This window comes from Bubalus kerabau, chromosome X (genome assembly GCF_029407905.1).
Source record: "Bubalus kerabau isolate K-KA32 ecotype Philippines breed swamp buffalo chromosome X, PCC_UOA_SB_1v2, whole genome shotgun sequence".
NCBI classification, from domain to species: Eukaryota; Metazoa; Chordata; class Mammalia; order Artiodactyla; family Bovidae; genus Bubalus; species Bubalus kerabau.
Genome location: NC_073647.1, coordinates 95,454,383 through 95,474,278, shown reverse-complemented (window position 1 = coordinate 95,474,278; position 19,896 = coordinate 95,454,383). Strand labels below are relative to the sequence as shown.

The following is a 19,896-nucleotide window of genomic DNA, read 5'->3' as shown; positions in this document are numbered from 1 at the left end:
TATTTATTTACATTTACATCCTCATTGTCCAGGAAAGGACATAATAGACTCTCAATAAATATTTCTTGTTGCCCTCAGAAAGCTTACCTTCCAGTGTATCAAGACAGATGATAAACAGAATTGGTGGTGATAAGTGTTGTAGAGAAAAATATAGCAGGGCAAGAAGGAGAGAGTGTGATGAATTGTTTTGTAAGGGGATCAGGCAAGGTCCCCTTATAAGGAAACATGTGAGAAGAGAGCTGAATGAAATGAAAGTCTTAGCCCTGTGAATATCTGCATGTTGAGTGGAGAAGATAAGCAGTACATACAAATGCTCTAAAGGATAAGAATGCTTGATATGTTCCAGAAAGATCAGTGTGGCTGGGAATAGAGTGAGCAAGGAAGAGCAAGAGGGAAGGAGATGAGGTCAGGGAGTGAAGTCAAATCTAGAGCTGTGTTGTAGGCCAAGGTAAGGACTCTCATCTCTACCCTGCACCACATGGGGAACCAATGAAGAATTTTGAGCAGAAGAGTAACAGGATCTGACTTAAGTTGTAACAGAATCCCTCTGGCTGCTGCAGAAAGGACAGAAGCAGGAAGTCACCTAGGGGAATGTAGCAATAATCCAGGTGAGAGATGACGATGGTTTAGACGAAGATGGAGGCAGTCAGTGCAGGTGGGGAGGTGTAGTCAGATTTTAGACAAATCTTTGGTGGAATAGCTGACAGGATTGGAGGTTCACTAGGGAAGTTGTATGAAAGAAAGATAAGAGCCAATGATGACCCTACAGTTTTGAACCTATGGAAGTAGACTAATAGAGTTGCCATTTCTGAGATGGGAAAAACAAAAGAATAGGAGGTTAAAGGGGTGTAAGGAAGGAATTAAGAATTCAGGTAGGCGTGCTAAGTTTGAAATATCTATTAGACACCAAGTATATATGTTAAAGAGGTAGCTGGGTATACAAGTCTACATTGTATATCATGACAATGTGTCTTGAGACAAGGAGCTGACTCTGTTTTATAAAAATAAAGCACTTCTCATTGAAAATATGTGTCAATCTATAAACCATGCGAACAGAGTAAGAGGTCAGATGGGATAGGTAAATCAGAGCAGGGGTGAGTTAAGGCAAAAAAAAAAAAAAAAAAGGCCTATTAGGTGTTGTTTCTAAATTGACGAATTACTTGATATATTGTAATAAAAATTTAGCTATGTAGCTCAGGTTTGCATGACAAGTTTCAAAAGAAAGTCATTTAGAGCATAACAGTGATTTCAGGAAGAAAACATTTTTCAGAGGTCAAAAATAGAGACAAGTTTCAAAAGAGACCAGGAAAATCAATTCTAATCCCTTGTATAATTTTTTAATTTTTTGATCTGTTACTATCCTTTAATTTCACTTCTCAAAACTTTATTTTATTGTCATTTAACAAGACTTCTAGGCCCTATCAGAAGTATAAATATGAGTATACCCTCATAGAAATTTACATTTTAAAGAGAGAGCAGATATATTTATTGGCAACAGGGAAAAATGAAGCAAAGTAGGGTGGTGACCACAGTGAGTCCTGGAGTTTTACCTTACACAGTATGTAGAAGACTTGCAAACATTTGTTAAATGAATGACCAAATACACAAACGGGCAGGGGTTGGAAGGAGTCTAGATTTTTTTATGTCTAGGAACTTATGGGATTAATCTTGATGATCTTCACTAATCCCTGTGGGAGAAAATAAGTGTTAACAAATGGTTTGTTCACACTTAGGAAAAGCAAGGGACATAGAAGCCTGCATAGGTTCACCAAAAATAAATCATACTGTTTTACTTTTCTCACCAGACTACTAAACTAGTTGCTTAGGAGCATAACATAAACATAGTCTTTCTTTTTAAAATTTGTTTTTATTTAATTGTAGTTGATTTACAATGTGTTAATTTCAGGTATACAGCAAAGCAATTCAATTATAATATACATATAACATATATACATATATATATATATATATATATATACATCTTTTCCAGATTCTTTTCCCATATAGGTTATTACAGAATATTCAGTATAGTTCCCTGTGCTATACAGTAAGTCCTTGTTGTTTATCTATTTTATATGTAGTACTGTGTATGTGTTACTCCCAAATTCCTAATTTATCCCTCCCCTCCACCTTTCCCCTTTGGTAACCATAACACATAGTCTGCTGCTGCTGCTGCTAAGTCTATCTTGCATTAAAAAAAAATCAGAGGCTACATCCAATCTTTCTGACCCACCATTCTAGAAAAGATTAGATTCATCTCATTTTCTTCCTTTGCATTGCTCTATAAATGAATGCATCAAATAGGAAGCCAGAGTCCCAAACACAGGGTTAGGTCTCCTCCAACATAAATCTTGGTACTTTATGACTGAGAAAATGAGTGAAGTCTTTTTTTTTAAACTACATCTTTACCATAAACTTTTTTACTCCAACTCCTATTTTGAGTTGGCCAAAAGTATTTGATATCAGGTTTTTTGAATTAATTTATTTTAATTGGAGGCTAATTACTTTACAATATTGTGGTGGTTTGTGCCATACATCGACACGAATCAGCCACAGGTGTACATGTGTCCCCCCATCTTGAACCCCCTCCCCACTTCTCTCCACACCCCATCCCTCAGGGGTGTCCTGCAGTACCAGCTTTGAGTGTCTTGCTTCATGCATCAAACTTGCACTGGTCATCTATTTAACATATGGTAATATGCATGTTTCAATGTTATCCTCTCAAATCATCCCAACCCTCGCCTTCTCCCATAGAGTCCAAAAGTTTGTTTTTTACATCTGTGTGTCTTTTGCTGTCTTGCATATAGGGTCGTCATTACCGTCTTTCTAAATTCCATATATATGCGTTAATATACTGTATTTGTGTTTCTCTTTCTGACTTACTTCACTCTGTATAATAGGATCCAGTTTCATCCACCTCCTTAGAATTGACTCCAATGTGTTCTTTTTTATAGCTGAGTAATACTCCATTGTGTATATGTACCACAACTTCCTTATCCATTCATCTGCCAATGGACTTCTAGGTTGCTTTCATGTCCTAGCTATTGTAAACAGTGCTGCAATGAACATTAGGGTACATGTGACTCTTTCAGTTCTGGTTTCCTCAGTGTGTATGTCCAGCAGTGGGATTGATGGGTTGTATGGCAGTTCTGTTTCCAGTTTTTTAAGGAATCTTCAAATTGGTCTCATAGTGTCTTTACTAGTTTGCATTCCCACCACCAGAGTAAGAGGTTTCCCTTTTCTCCACAACTTCTCCAGCATTTATTGTTAGTAGACTTTTTGATGGCAGCCATGCTAACTGGTGTGAGATGGTACCTCATTGTGGTTTTGATTTGCATTTCTCTGATAATGAGTAATGTTGAGCATCTTTTCATGTGTTAGCCATCTGTATGTCTTCTTTGGAGAAATGTCTGTTTAGTTCTTTGGCCCACTTTTTGATTGGGTCGTTTATTTTTCTGGTATTGAGCCGCATGAGATGCTTGTATATTTTGGAGATTAATTCTTTGTCAGTTGTTTTCGTTTGCTATTATTTTCTCCCATTCTGAAGGCGGCCTTTTCACCTTGCTTATAGTTTCCTTCTGGAGAAGGAAATGGCAACCCACTCCAGTGTTCTTGCCTGGAGAATCTCAGGGACAACGGAGCCTGGTGGGCTGCCGTCTATGGTGTCGCACAGAGTCGGACACGACTGAAGAGACTTAGCAGTAGCATAGTTTCCTTCATTGTGCAAAAGCTTTTAAGTTTAATTAGGTCCCATTTGTTTATCTTTATTTTTATTTCCATTACCCTGGGAGGTGGGTCATAGAGGATCTTGCTGTGATTTATGTCAGAGAGTGTTCTGCCTATGTTTTCCTCTAAGAGTTTTATAGTTTCTGACCTTACATTTAGATCTTTAATCCATTTTGAGTTTATTTTTGCATATGGTGTTAGAGAATGTTCTAGTTTCATTCTTTTACAAGTGGTTGACCAGTTTTCGTAGCACCACTTGTTAAAGAGATTGTCTTTTCTCTGTTGTATATTTTTGCCTCCTTTGTCAAAGATAAGGTTCCTGTAGGTGCATGGATTTATCTCTTCTATTTTGTTCCATTGATCTATATTTCTGTCTTTGTGCCAGTACCATACTGTCTTGATGACTGTAGATTTTGTAGTGTAGTCTAAAATCAGGAACAAGACACGGATGCCCACTCTCACCACTACTATTCACATAGTTTTAGATGTCCTAGCCATAGCAATCAGAGAAGAAAAAGAAATAAACAGAATCCAATTTGGAAAAGAAGTAGTAAAACTCTAACTGTTTGCACATGACATGATCCTCTATGTAGAAAACCCTAAAGACACCACCAGAAAATTACTAGAGCTGATCAATGAATATAGTAAAGTTGCAGGATATAAATTAACACATGGAAATCCCTTGCATTCCTATACACTAACAATGAAAAAACAGGAAGAGAAATTAAGGAAACAATCCTATTCACCATTGCAATGAAAAGAATAAAATACTTAGGAATAAATTTACCTAAAGAAACAAAAGACCTATATATAAAAAACTAAAACACTGATGAAAGAGATCAAAGATGACACAAATAGATGGAGAAATATACCATGTTTGTGGATTGGAAGAATTAATATACTGAAAATCAGTATACTACCCAAAGAATCTATAGATTCAGTGCAATCCCTATCAAGCTACCAATGGTATTTTTCACAGAACTAGAACAAATATTTTCACAGTTTGTATGGAAACACAAAAAAGTTCAGAAAGCCAAAGCAATCTTGAAAAAGAAGAATGGAACTGGAGGAATCAATCTTCGTGACTTTAGGCTATACTACAAAGCTACAGTCGTCAAGACAGTATGATATTGATATCGGCTTTAATTTCATTTTTGCTAATTATATGAGGCCTTTCAGTAGTCATTGTTCTACAAAGAAAGTAGGATATCTTCATTGAAGGTGTTGTGAGTGATGACAATTCCAAAAATTTGTGCCAGGATTTCTTGCTGAAATCTATCTTTTTGATATATTTCTGAAGTAATAATAGTTCTAGTCTGCTTGCTTGATCCTCTCTTTTAGGGTACTCCAGAAATCTGCAGAACTTAATTTTCTAGTTAGTATAAAGTGTGGAATATATTCAGAGGGCCATGAGATCTTAGAATTAAATAACATGAATCCAGAATTCCAACAAAAGTAGTGTCCATGTTTTATAAATGTTACTGTAAAACCAACTGTTCTCTTTCTGTAGGAGCATTTTCAGAAATCAATCACAATATTAATGTTTCTCCACACCTGCCATCCCTCCATGTTTCTGTCCTATTAAGAGAAGAAGAATAAAAGTGCATCATTGTATAATAGAAAAGGTATTAGATCAAATAATAATTTCTGGACCCTGATCCTAATTTACTGCTGCATTATTATCCATGTGATCTTAGAGGAGTGACCTTCCTCTGGGCCTCAGTTTCCCTAGCTATAAAATGGGAATAATTAGGCTTGCTTACCTCATACAGTCATTGTAATGACCAAAAGTGTTAAGGTATGCAAAAATGCTTCAGAAATTAACAACTGTTACTAAATTCTCTCTAGGAAATGAATATAGTAGCATGGTCTCTGAGGCATTTTAGGCACTCATGATCATTAATTTATAAATAGCCATTCTAATTTCTACAGAGGTTCTCTCTTTCAGCCAGATTGTCCCTTTTGTACTATCCAAGCCCATAGGAAGAAGACTCCAAGCCGCAAGCTATGGCCTACCTCATCACTTAAAATGATCACATCTGTATACTTCCATGTCACTCTCTTCCATACCACAGCTGGCTGGTTGTGTACATGTGTCTCTTTTTTTCAGTATCTCTTCTTCGTAGCTTTCTTTACCTTTGGATAGACTGAAAAAGGTTAGTTTGTTTTTTTTGTTTTTTTGGGTTTTTTTTTTGCTTTTATAAAGGAGTAAAGGGGAAACTTGATGTTGAAATATATCCTTTGTTTCTTAAAAATAATAATGCAATAAGACATAGCTACCATTAGGATTCCCTGGTGGCTCAGACAGTAAAGTGTCTGCCCACAATGCGGGAGACCCATATTCGATCCCCAGGTCGGGAAGATCCCCTGGAGAAGGAAATGGCAACCCACTCCAGTACTCTTGCCTAGAAAATACCATGGATGGAGGAGCCTGGTGGGCTACAGTCCATGGGGTCACAAAGAGTCAGACACGACTGACCGACTTCACTTTCACTTTCACTATTAAGTTGATACAGGTCGACATGAAAGTCGGTGATCTCAAAGGAACAAACTTTTGCCTATACAAATGTTAGCTAGAATTAAGAAGTACTCTCAGGAAGTACTGGACTTCCCTAGTATCTCAGTTGGTAAAAAATCCACCTGCAATGCAGGAGACCCCAGTTGGATTCTTGGGTCAGGAAGATCTGCTGGAGAAGGGATAGCCTACCCACTCTACTATTCTTGGGCTTCCCTTGTGGCTCAGCTGGTAAAGAATCCACCTGCAATGTGGGAGCCCTGGGTTTGATCCCTGAGTTGTGAAGATCCCTGAGGAAGGGAAAGGCTACCCACTACAGTATTCTGGTCTGGGTCATAAAGAGTAGATCATGACTGATCGACTTTCACTTTTACTACTTGCTGATTAAGTGCTTATTTTGGGGTTTCCCTGGTGATTCAGATGACAAAGAATCCACCCACAGTGTGGGAGACCAGCTTTTGATCCCTGGGTTGGTAAGATTCTCTGGAGGAGAGCATGGCAACCCACTCCAGTTTTTATAGGGATTCCCTGGTGGCTCAGATGGTACAGAGTATGCCTGCAATGTGGGAGACCCAGGTTTGATCCCTGGGTCAGGAAGATCCCCTGGAAAAGGAAATGGCAAACCACTCCAGTATTCTTGCTTGGAAAATCCCATGGACGGAGGAGCCTGACAGGCTACAGTCCATGGGGTCACAAAGACTCAGACATGACTGAGTGACTTCACTTATTATACTGTTGCTCTTGTATTTACTGCCTTTTAGTGAGATCATGGCATCTGGTCCCATCACTTCATGGGAAATATATGGGGAAACAGTGGAAACAGTGTCAGACTTTATTTTTGGGGGCTCCAAAATCACTGCAGGTGGTGATTGCAGCCATGAAATTAAAAGACACTTACTCCTTGTTAGGAAAGTTATAACCAGCCTAGACAGCATATTCAAAAGCAGAGACATTACTTTGCCAACAAAGGTTCGTCTAGTCAAGGCTATGGTTTTTCCTGTGGTCATGTATGGATGTGAGAATTGGACTGTGAAGAAAGCTGAGCACCGAAGAATTGATGCTTTTGAACTGTGGTGTTGGAGAAGACTCTTGAGAGTCCCTTGGACTGCAAAGAGATCCAACCAGTCCATTCTAAAGGAGATCAGCCCTGGGATTTCTTTGGAAGGAATGATGCTAAAGCTGAAACTCCAGTACTTTGGCCACCTCATGCGAACAGTTGACTCATTGGAAAAGACTCTGATGCTGGGAGGGATTGGGGGCAGGAGGAGAAGGGGACAACAGAGGATGAGATGGCTAGATGGCATCACCGACTCGATGGACGTGAGTTTGTGTGAACTCCAGGAGATGGTGATGGACAGGGAGGCCTGGCGTGCTGCGATTCATGGGGTCACAAAGAGTCGGACACGACTGAGCGACTGAACTGAACTGAGTGAGTTATCACTGTGCTATTGTCAAATGAGAGAGATGAAAATTGTTTTGAGAGCTGATAGTCTCAGCGACTTTTTTACAAGACAAAATTAAAGGTTTTCAGGGTTTACCATGAGTGTAGACTTTAACAGGATTGTTCATTTCAGATGTACAGTCCCTAAGGTTGCCTACTGGTCATTAAAGCCAACAGCTTAAGTCCCTACAGCACAACAGTCTGGAAAGGAGCTTTATATTACTATCAAATAAGATATTAAGTAAGATAAAACATCTTAGCTTGGTCACACTCCAAAATAGCAATTTAAAGCTATATTTTCATTCATGGAACTAGCCTTGCAATAAATTATCTCAACAAGCTTTCACACTGACACTGAGTTAACAGTCATTTTTAGAGTGCCAACTACTTATAAGATGTACCAGGCTCTGAAGTTGGTGTGTTTGGGCTAAGTCCCTTCAGTTGTGTCCATCTCTGTGGGATCCTATGGACTGTAGCCCACTAGGCTCCTCTGTCCATGGGATTCTCCAGGCAAGAATACTGGATCCCCTGGATGCCCTCCTCCAGGGGATCTTCCTGACTCAGAATTAAGTCCCTTAAGTCTCTTGCATTGACAACAGGGTTCTTTACCACTAGTGCCACTTGGGATGAAACTGGTACAGCTATCAAACTCCTGTCCTTAGCACTAAAGTCCTAAAGTGAACTGGGTATAGAGGTTAGTTAAATACTAGGTGAAAGAAAGTATTAGTTGCTCAGTCTTGTCCGACTCCTTGTTATCCCATGTACTGTAGCCTGCCAGGCTCCTCCATCCATGGAATTTTCCAGGCAAGAATACTGGAGTGGGTTGCCATTTCCTTCTCCAGGGGATCTTCCCAACCCAGGGACCGAACCCAGGTCTCCTGCACTATAGGCAGATTCTTTACTGTCAGAGCCGCCAGGGTATCCCCAGTTAAATATTAGGCTGCTTAAAAAGATTTATGAGATTTTTTAATTACAAAAATAATACTTATTATTAAAAAAACATAAGCAATAAAGCATCATATAAGTTAAACTGTGAACACATCCACCTCCCACTTGAAAAATTCTGTAAAAGTAAGGTATCTTTGAGGAATATCTTATTTGCCTAAATGAAGTCATAGGCCTAGATGACCTGGGGTTCTCAAAAGGTATTTCTGGTCTGCCTCACTCTCTTAAATTCCTTCTAGTTATTTGTTTCTCAGTATTAGGGAAAATGATGAACCCTAAGCCAAGAGGCCAGGATTTCAGTCCCAGCTCTGCCACTAGTAGTTATGCTAGTAATGAACTTCAAGTCTTAATTTCACTTCTCAGATATTAGCTTTTTCTAAAAGTTAGACTAGAATCAGTGATTCTCAACTCAGGTTTAAGAGATTCAGTATTAAGTAAGTAGTCTATTCAAGGTATACACACTCCTGAAAATTCTGACCACTTTGCACCCCATTAAGAAAACTACAGTGAGGTAGTACTATTACTGATGAGATTATATCATATCCCTCAGAGTATTTTAGGGTAAGAAAAAAATGTTGAAGTACTAGAATAGATGGTCTAATTGTTATAATTTGCCCCTAACTATTCCTGATTTCTATAATATAATGATAATGGCTAGGATAATTTTAGACAATTAGATGACGTCTCAGTGATTAAATACTCAGGGTTTCAGTTTGGATGGTCAAATGAGCCTTTTCATTAGTGTCCATGAAGAGGTTCAGTAAGGATTAGGAACATACATTTGGTTTCAAAAAGTGAAGGCTAAGAAGGTTACTATGTTGGTTAAGTGGTGAACTGGCAGCTCCCTTTTGTATAAGGCTCCTCAAAATATCATAAGCAGATGCAGATGTACAGGCAGAAGACGCCTGTTGGCTCTGTAGTGTATTACTTACGCAACCTCACCTTACTCTAGATTCTGTTCCTTGACCTTCAGGGCCTCTTCTGTTTCACAAGTGAGGACTACTAAAGTCTAAACTCCTTTTTGTTCATTCATTCATTCATAATAATAAATGTTTATTAAGTACCAACTAGTTATTGAATGAAATGTTTATTGATCACTGTTTGGAACACTAGGGACCCAGTGGTGAACAAGCTAAGACCTTAGCCTCATCAAACTCACTGGGAAATGTTTTTTTTAGTAGTATAGTAAGTGGCATAATAGGACAAGCATAGAGTGCTCTAGGACACATTAGTACCTGATCTAGACCTGGAAGATCTGGGAAGGTTTCTTAATGGGGGTATTATCTGACTATATACAATCTGAGCTATAACCTGACTGATGCTAAAGAGTTCGCCTCGTCAAGATTTGAGGGAAGGGTAAACCAGGCAGAGAGAACATACATGTTGGAAGGCTTAGAGTAAAGGGGAGTTTGGCGTATTTGAAGAACCAAAAGAAATTAGTATGGTTTGCATCAATTTCTAAATGGGAAGTGATAATAAAAGAGCTGCCCAATGGGGCCAAATTATGCAGAGCCTTGGCATTCATTTTAAGGAACGTAGATGCTAAGTCACTTCAGTCGTGTCTGACTCTAGCGACCCCATAGACAGCAGCCCACCAGGCTTCCCCGTCCCTGGGATTGTCCAGGCAAGAACACTGAAGTGGGTTGCCATTTCCTTCTCCAATGCATGAAAGTGAGAAGTGAAAGTGAAGTCGCTCAGTCGTGTCCGACTCTTAGCGACCCCATGGACTGCAGCCTACCAGGCTCCTCCATCCATGGGATTTTCCAGGCAAGAGTACTGGAGTGGATTGCCATTGCCTTCTCCAAAGGAACATAGAAGCTATCCTAAAATACAATGGGCAAACACAAGATCAGTGTCAAGAGTAAATAATATGGCAAATATATTCATATGCTAAATGCATCTGATCCAGCGATTCTACTTTTGGTTCTACATATACTCACATGTGGAAAATTGTTTATCCACTATGATGTTCTTTTTACTGTACTATTTGTAATAGCAGAGGATTGGAAGTAACCTGAATGTCTGTTATTTAGGAAATTATTAAATATGCTATAAGTCTGTGTCTCTGGTTGCTCTGGGGAAGAAACCTAAGTGTTTAAGATGGGGCTGGCTAGAAAGTTAATATTCATGCTTCTGTATCACTTGAACATTTTAAAGCATATACATGTACTACTAATTTAAAATAAAGTTTAATTTTTAAATAAATAAAATATGCTGATATGTTCTTTTTATACCCATTGCCCAAATACAACAGCAATAATTTTATAATATAATAACATCCTATGCTAATTAGGTGGGGAAACCCAGTATTTGTTGAAAGAATATAAATTGGGTGTTTTCCAGCTTTATTAAAGTACAATTGCCAAATAAAAATTGTATATATTTGTTATACAATGTGATATATTGACCTACATATACATTATGAAATAATTACCACAATCAAGCTAATTAACATTTCCATCACCTGACAGTAATCTTTTTTGGTTTTTTGGTGAGAGCACTTTAGATCTAGTCTCTTAGCAAATTTCAAGTATAAAATACAGTATTATTAACTACAGTCACCATGCTATGTATTAAATGTCCAGAACTTACTCATCTTGCTTAACTGAAAGTTTGTACCCTTTGATCAACACACCATCACCACCATTTACTCTAGCCTAGCTCCTGGCAACAACCTCTTGTGTATATATGTGTGTAGGTTTATCACATTTTTTTTTCTTCATCTGTTGATGGATACTTACATTGTTTCTTTATCTTGGTTATTGTGAATAATGCTGCAATGAAAGTGAAAGTGCAGATATCTCTTCAAGATGGGGAACACATGTATACCTGTGGCGGATTCATTTTGATATTTGGCAAATCTAATACAGTTATGTTAAGTTTAAAAATAAAATAAAATTAAAAAAAAAAAAAAAAAAAAGATATTAAGTTAATTCCTTTGTATATACAACCAAAAGTAGAATTACTGGGTCTTATGGCATTTGTATTTTTAATTTTTGAGGAACCTCCATTCTGTTTTGCATAATGGCTATAATGATCCACATTCCTATCAACAGTGAACAAGGGTTCCCTTTTCTTTATACCCTAACCAACACTCATTGTCTCTTGTCCTTTTGATAATAGCCATCCTAACAATGTGTGGTTACATCTTGTTGTTGTTTTTGGCTTACATTTCCTTCATAATTAGTAATTCTGGGTATCTTCTCATATATCAGTTAGTTATTTGCATGTCTTCTTTAGAAAATTATCTATTCAGATCCTGAGCCATTTTTTTAAATCAGTTGTGTATGTGTGTATGTATCTATGTAAGTGGGCTTTCCTGGTGGCTCCGATGGTAAAGAATCTATTTAAGTATGTATGTATGTATTTGCTGAGTTGTTTGAATTCCTTACATGTTTTGGATATTAAACCCCTTATCAGATGTATGGTTTGCAAATATTTTCTCCCATTCTATAGACTGTCTCTTCACTCTGCTGATGTTTCCTTTGTTGTGCAGAAGATTTTAGTTTGATGGTACCCCACTTGTCTGTTTTTGTTTTCGTTGCCTGTGGTTTTGAGGTCATATCCAAAAAACCACTGCCCAGACCAATGTCAAGAAGCCTTACCCCTGTATTTTCTTCTAGTAGTTTTACACTTCCAGGTCTATGTTTACGTCTTTAATCCAGTTTGAGGGGTTTTGTTGTATCTGCTATGGGATAAGGGTCTAATTTCATTCCTCTGCCTGTGGATATTGAATTTTTTCTAGCACCATTTATTGAATTCACTGTTCTTTCTCTCTTCTATGCTGTTGGCTCCCTTATCAAAGATCAGTAACCTATAAATGCATGGATTTATTTCTGAGCTGTCTATTCTATTCCATTGGTCTGGATTTCTGCTTTTTTGCCAGGACCATACTGTTTTGATTACTATATGTAATGTATTTTGAAATCGGCACATGTAATGCCTACAACTTTGTTTTTTTTCTTTGCTTAAGATTTCTTGGGCTATTTGGGGTCTTTTGTGGTTCCATATGAATTTTATGGTTATTTCTATTTCTGTGAAAAATGTCATTGGAGTTTTGACAGGGATTGTATTGAATCTAAAAATGGTTTTGGGTAATATGGTCATGCTTCTCTGGCGGCTCAGACGGTAATCTGCCTGCAATGCAGGAGACACGGGTTCAGTCCCTGGATCAGGAAGATCCCCTGGAGAAGGGAATGGCAACCCGATCCACTATTCTAGTCTGGAGAATTCCGTGGACAAAGGAACCTGGCAGTTCACAAAGAGTCCGACACGACTGAAGCGATTTAGCATGCACGCAAGGCTAATAAATATTACGGAAGGGTAATTTAAGTCTCCCAAGGCTAGTAGGCTACTAAATGGTAGAAATTGGATTGAAAGCAAATCAGTCCATGGGGTCACAAAGAGTCGGACACAACTGAGCGACTGAACAACAGCAATCCAAGAACACCAGATAAGGTTCCTTTGTGTATGTGTGTGTGTTTCAGTTTCTTTCATCAGTGTTTCGTACTTTTCAGTGTACAGATACATCACTTACTTGGTTAAATTTAACCCTAAGTATTTCATTCTTTTTGATGCTATTATAAATGAGATCTTTGTCTTAATTTATTGTTTTGGATAATTCCTTGTTAGTGTATAGAAGCAAAACTGATTTTTGTATGTTGACTTCATATCCTGCAAGTTTACTGAACTCATTTATTATTTCTAATAGTTCTCTGGTGGAGTCTAAGGTTTTCTACACATAGGAACATACCATCTGCAAACAGATACAATTTTACCTTCAAATTTGGATGCCTTTTATTTCTTTCTCTTGCCTAATTGCTCTGACTATAGGACTTCAAGTGCTATGTTGTATGGAAGTGGTGAAAATGGGCATCCTATCTTGTTCCTGATCTTAGAGGAAAAGCTTTCAACTTTTCACTGTTCAGTATGATTTATCCATGGACTTGTTACATGTGGCCTTTATTATGTCAGGATGCACTCTTTCTATATCTAATTTGTGAACATATCTTTTTTTATCACAAAAGAATGTTGAATTTTGTCAAATGCTTTTCTGCATCTTTGAAATGATCATATGATTTTTATTCTTCATTCTGTCGATGTAATGCATCACATTTCAGAATGTAATTTGTTGTGTTCACTTTGGATATTAATCCAACTCTAGTGAAATTGAACATTAGCATACCTTTGATACAGTTTTGGGAATTTATCCTACATATAACAATACCACTACATAGGTCCAATATGTATAAGGATGTTTATTATAGCACTGTTTTAGTGGCAAAAAGAGGGATAACCCTAAACTCTATGAATAAAGAAATGGTTAAATGACTCAATTGTGACATAGCCATAATATTGAATATTATACAGTTATTAAAAGGCTTTATTTTATATTTATATTATAAAAAGCTTTATAGATCGATCTGAAAGAATAGATATGTTCCTTTGCTGCAAGAATTTTCAGAGTAATGTGTATAATGCTATCACATTTTCATTGAGAAGAGAAAGATTTTTAATGTTTATAGCTATAAATATACATATATTCCAAGAATAAAAATTAAAACAAAGAATGTTTATAGTTATACAGATAGACAATTACATAGAAACAGATGTGGGAAGCAGAGGCACCAACTGAATTAATGTTTACCTCAGGTAAAAGGGGGTTAGATAGGAAAGGGAGAAATGTTTAATGATTCTTTATATAGTTCTGTATTGTTTGATTTGTTGCAATAAGCCTGTACTACTGTAATTTGTTTTTTGAAATGTAAAAAAAGGAAAATTGGCTAAAATAGGGAGAAAATGGACTGGAGAGGGCACGAGGGAGACAAGGAAGTTAGAAGGATGCTGCAGTGATATACCTAAGAAGTAATGGTGGCTGGACTAGAGTACCTGCAATGGAGACAGACTTAAACAGATTTAGTTGGTCAGTAGAGAAAATTAAGACTTGGTAATTTGACTGAGGGGGGTGGGAAAGAGGAGCCAAGGAAACCACCAAGGTTTCTGGAAAGGTGCTGTACTATTTACTGCAAAAATTATCAGAGTGTGAAGATGTGTGGTTTTAGACAGGTTAAGTTTCAGGTATCTACGGGAAATTCAAGAGGAGAAAACCTATAAACAATTGGAAATATGTATCTGAAGCCCAGGAAAAATATCTGGACTGGAAATATAGATATGGAGATGACTAACTATGTTAGGACTTTGTCAGTTATAAGTGAGAGATAGCTGACCTAAATGGGATTAAGGTTTGTTTTGTTTTGTTTTGTTTGTTTTTAAGAGGGCATAGGGTTTATTGCAGAGAAGACAATGGCACCCCACTCCAGTACTCTTGCCTGGAAAATCCCATGGACGGAAGAGGCTGGCTAGCTAATCACCTAGGTTTCTTGACTCTCCTCTTGGTTTAGGAATCCTGACATATAATATAGGAGACTTGAAGGAAGGACTGAGGGGAAGCCAGAACCTTTGGGCAGAGAAAGTCTGACTCAAGCCCAGAACCATCTCAGGGCTTTCAAATGCTCACTCAAGCATTTGATCAATAGTTTATTTGTTTTTTTAATTTTTATGTTTTATTTTTTTAATCGCAAATTCTCTTGGCATCTTCCCCCATCTCACTCCATCTCTCCCCTACCCTCCAAACACTTGGCAAATAAATATTAGCAAGGCAAATATAATTCTTATTTGTTTACAAACATGAGCCGTGTACAATGATTCTTAACTTAATTTTCTTGATCTTCTTCTTGCTCATCTCTGGTGCAGGGTAGCACCATTTAGACCCACAGGGCAATTTAGAAACAGTGATTAACCCTACCTTCTCTCTTGTTGAGGACTCCAAACTGAATTAGAAAGATCCTATGCCATTAACATGTTCAGAAATGTAGAGAAAGCTATTTTTGAGATGGTGAAATAAGAGGGATGCTTTGCTGTGAGCTTATGAATCTTGCCTGCATTTTACCACTTCTTCCAGTATGCATCCCTTTAATGAACCTAGTATTGTGGTGCATTAGTTCAGTTGTTTAGAGTCTAACTTCACAGTGTTTCTATATACCCTAACTGGGGGGATCTAACCAATCTGTGCTATTTGTCAAATGGTTTACTGCGGGAAAGATGGCTTTGTGCAGATATTCTCCCTGTAGCAAAACAACCCATGGACTTGGCCTGCTGCCAGAAAGTTAGTAATGTCATCTTTATAGATGAAACTCAGCACCTCATTATCTTATACTGTGACAGAAGAGCAGGAAGATTGACTTGTTAATTTGCTATGTTTTGATTCCAATCTGTTTAGAAATATGATTTCTTAAAAAGGAAATGGAAGAAGAATGTGTTTTTCATGATACCTTCGTGATATCTCCTGAGAATATATTCAGTTATTGTAAATACAGCATTTTGATTGTCTCCTCAAATTTCAGATATACTTCATTACTCTTAAAAAAAAAAAAACTACACTGAAAAGATCAAATTTTGAAGTGTGAATTGCATGCTTCCAATGATGAAATTTTATATTACAGGTCACATATTTAAATCTCTATTTTGTTCAAAAGAAACAAAAGATTTCTTACCTGAGTCATGAGGTCATTAATTTGTGTAGCACATTATCGTTATAACTCACCACCAAGCTCTTTAAAAGCGTAGGTTTACATTATCACCTATTTAAAGTAGAAGAGTGTATTTGTGGTACAAATATTTTATTTCAGAGGTTGTTTTCAAATTTTAGTTCAGCAGTTTGAATATAATCTGTTCTCTCCAACCCAACAACATAGTATACAAAATCCATAAGCTATCAGAAACAAAACTCAAATTTAGTACCATCAAGATCTGGGTCCCTGGAAGAAATAATGCATACAAGAAAGAAAAACTCTGTTGATATCAAGAAACAACCTTCCAGACATTTGGTTTCTCTCTCAAATAGCTTGGGGTAAGGAAAGAACATAGAATTTAAAGCCACATAGAACTGATTTAAAATTTAAAATTACAGAGACCTAATTTCAAATTCTAGCTCTATTACTTTCAGCTTTGTGGCCTTGGCCAAGTCATATATCCTCTCTTAGCCTAAGTTTTCTCATGACCTAACTATAGTAATGGTACTTCCTTTTAGTATTACAAGGATTAAAGATAAAGTAAAATGCCTAACTCAAGTCTGGCACTTACAGGTGTTCAGTAGTTGGTAATTATTAGTATCAAATGAAAATAGTACTATCTCCCTTATCTACAAGAAGGACAGACAACTCTGTGGTTTGCATTGCATAAACTTTTGCTCCCTCCACTCACTTGACACAATGCTGGATTTGTTTTTACCTCAAGTCCATCATAGGCCATAGCAATTGGAAGTTTCCATTTTCTCATAACTTTCCCCTCCTCTAATCTAATTTTTAGTTTCTTTTCTCTAGGGCATCACAGGACAATGGTGATGTAGGAACTCCAGCCACTCTCCATTGCAGATCTTGCCAAAAGAACAGCAGAAGTCACCCTGGGGCCCCTTTAATGAGACAGGGTGAGAACTCCATGACCCCAGCTAGGTAGGGTCTACAACTCCATTGTCAGCCTCAAAAAATTACAGAAGACAGACCTTCCCCTTTCATCTTCCCAATAAAGTTTTTTTTGGGTTTACATCTCTCAGGGGTGATTTGAGGCAGGAGGCAGATGGTCCCCCAACCCAGGGTACAGCAATTGGAAATTCATTCTCTATGGACTGAAACCCCAAGACAAGAATATCAAGACAATTAAGGCAGAAGGCTGAGCCTGCCCAGACCACATATTTCTCATTGTTGAAGTCAGAAGACCTCCCTGACCACACATGTGCACAAAAGCCTCCTTGCAGGTCAAAGGGGAAGCAATGTCAAAGGATGCTTTACCCAGCCGCCTTTTCTGTAAAATCCATCTTAGCTAAGAGATGTGTGTGCACACATGGGAGGATTCTGAGAATATACCAAATATGGACTGTGAACCAGACAAATCAAAATGATTGGCCAAAGAAAAGCCAGAAGAAATAACCCTTAAAAGTAATTCAAACTGCCCCCAGGGCACGACTCAGTAACTCTCTCTCCCTGAGTCCACCCACCTGTCTATCCAAATGTACTTTACTTTTTTTCCCTCTTAATAAATACTTTACTTGTTTCATTAAAAAATAAAATGAGAACAGTACTAACTCATCTATTTCTCAGGTTATGGATAGAATAAATGAGAATACTTTTTCTCAAATATTACAATCTGGTCACCACTTTTATACTTGAGAAAAGAAGCTATCTTGCATATCTCACAGGAATGTGATGATCAAAAAGATAATACATGCTAAAGTACTTAGATATAAATTGGTATTAAAGATTCAGGTGGAGTATTTATTTTAAATAAGGTTTGTCTTAAGAATTCTCTTTTTCTTATCCCACCAATTAATTAAGAATTAAAGAATTAAAAATTGGATATTACAAACTTCTATTGCTATTGATAGTTTGTTACATATGTTTTTGTCCATTTTGGAGAAATATACACAATATGAGTTTCATACACAAAATATGATTATTCTGAATATACCCTGATTAGTTCAGAGCTCTTTTATGTAGCAATCTCCAACACCCAGAACATAGCCTAAAACCACAAAAGGGGGGAGAATGAAACCCAATGATAGAGGAATAAAATCTCAATCCACTGAGGCTTCTTACTGTACACATGTAAGAGAAGGCTAGCACCAACCTCACTAAGCTTTTTGGTTTGTTTTTCAGTCACTCAGTCACATCCACCTCTTTGTGACCCCATGGACTGGAGCACGCCAGGCTTCCCTGTCCTTAACCATCTCCCAGAGGTTGCTTAAAGTCATGTCCATCGAGTCGGTGATGGCATCCAACCATCTCATCCCCTGTCATCCCCATCTCCTGTTGCTTCAATATTTCCCAGCATCAGGGTCTTTTCCAGTGTGTCAGTTCTTTGCATCAACTGGCCAAAGTACAGGAGCTTCAGCTTAAGCATCAGTCCTTGGAATGAATATTCAGGATTGATTTCCTTTAGGATTGACTGGTTTGATCTCCTTGCAATCTAAGGGACTCTCAAGAGTCTTCTCCACATCACAGTTCAAAAGTGTCAATTCTTCGGTGCTCAGCCTTCTTTATGATCCAACTCTCACATCCATATGTGACTACTGGACAAACCAAGCTTTAACTACACAGACCTTTGTCAGCAAAGTAATGTCTCTGCATTCTAATTCCTGTCTAGGTTTGTCATAGCTTTTCTTCCAAGGAGCAAGCTTCTTTTAATTTCATGCCTTTTGTCACTGTCCACAGTGATTTTGGAGCCCAAGAAAATAAAGTTATTCACTGTTTCCATTGTTTACCCTTTTATATGCCATGAAGTCATGGGACTGGATCCCGTGATCTTTATTTTTTTGAATGTTGAGTTTTAAGCCAGCTTTTTCACTCTCTTCTTTCACCTTCATCAAGAAGCTCTTTAGTTCTACCTCCCTTTCTGCTATTAGGTTGGTGTCATCTGCTTATCTGAGATTATAGATATTTATCCCGGCAACCTTGATTCCAACTTGTGCTTCATCCACCCCGGCATTTTGTGTGACGTACTCTGCATATAAGTTAAATAAGCAGGGTGACAATATACAACCTTGACGTACTCCTTTCCCAATTTTGGACCAGTCCATTGTCCCATGCCTGGTTCTAACTGTTGCTTCTTGACTTGTATACAGGTTTGTCATCTACATATCTGAAGTTTTTGATATTTCATCTGTTGATGGACATCTAGGTTGCTTCCATGTTCTAGTTATTGTAAATAGTGCTGCGGTGAACATTGGCATACATGTGTCTTTTTCAATTTTGGTTTCCTCAGGGTATATGCCTAGGAGTGGGATTGCTGGGTTGTATGGTGGTTTTATTCCTAGTTTTTTAAGGAATCTCCATATCCTCTTCCATAGTGGCTGTATCAATTTACATTCCCACCAACAGTGCAAGAGTGTTCCCTTTCCTCCACACCTTCTCCAGCATTTATTGTTCGTATACTTTTTGATGATGGCCATTCTGACCAGGGTGAGGTGATATCTCATTGTAGTTTTGATGTGCAATTCTCTAATACTGAGCAAGTGTCTTTTAATTAAGTTATGACCAACCTAGATAGCATATTCAAAAGCAGAAACAGTACTTTGCCAACAAAGGTCCATCTAGTCAAGGCTATGGTTTTTCCTGTGGTCATGTATGGATGTGAGAGTTGGACTGTGAGGAAGGCTGAGCGCGGAAGAATTGATGCTTTTGAACTGTGGTGTTGGAGAAGACTCTCGAGAGTCCCT

The 19,896-nt window shown here is 37.7% G+C and overlaps 1 protein-coding gene across 6 annotated transcripts in view; it reads left to right on the top strand.

Moving 5' to 3' along the window:
• EDA (ectodysplasin A) overlaps nt 1-19,896 on the top strand; it is a 481,432-nt gene that overhangs the window by 370,940 nt on the left and 90,596 nt on the right. The window contains exon 3 of one of the 6 annotated variants that reach the window (XM_055564603.1): nt 17,009-17,986. The exons of 4 other annotated variants lie outside the window; for them this stretch is intronic. In XM_055564603.1, the coding sequence (XP_055420578.1) occupies nt 17,009-17,034 (26 nt within the window). In that variant the 3' untranslated portion in view covers nt 17,035-17,986. Of the gene's footprint in view, nt 1-16,994; nt 17,987-19,896 lie in introns of those variants that run through there. One more of the 6 variants, XM_055564604.1, reaches the window with a different exon arrangement.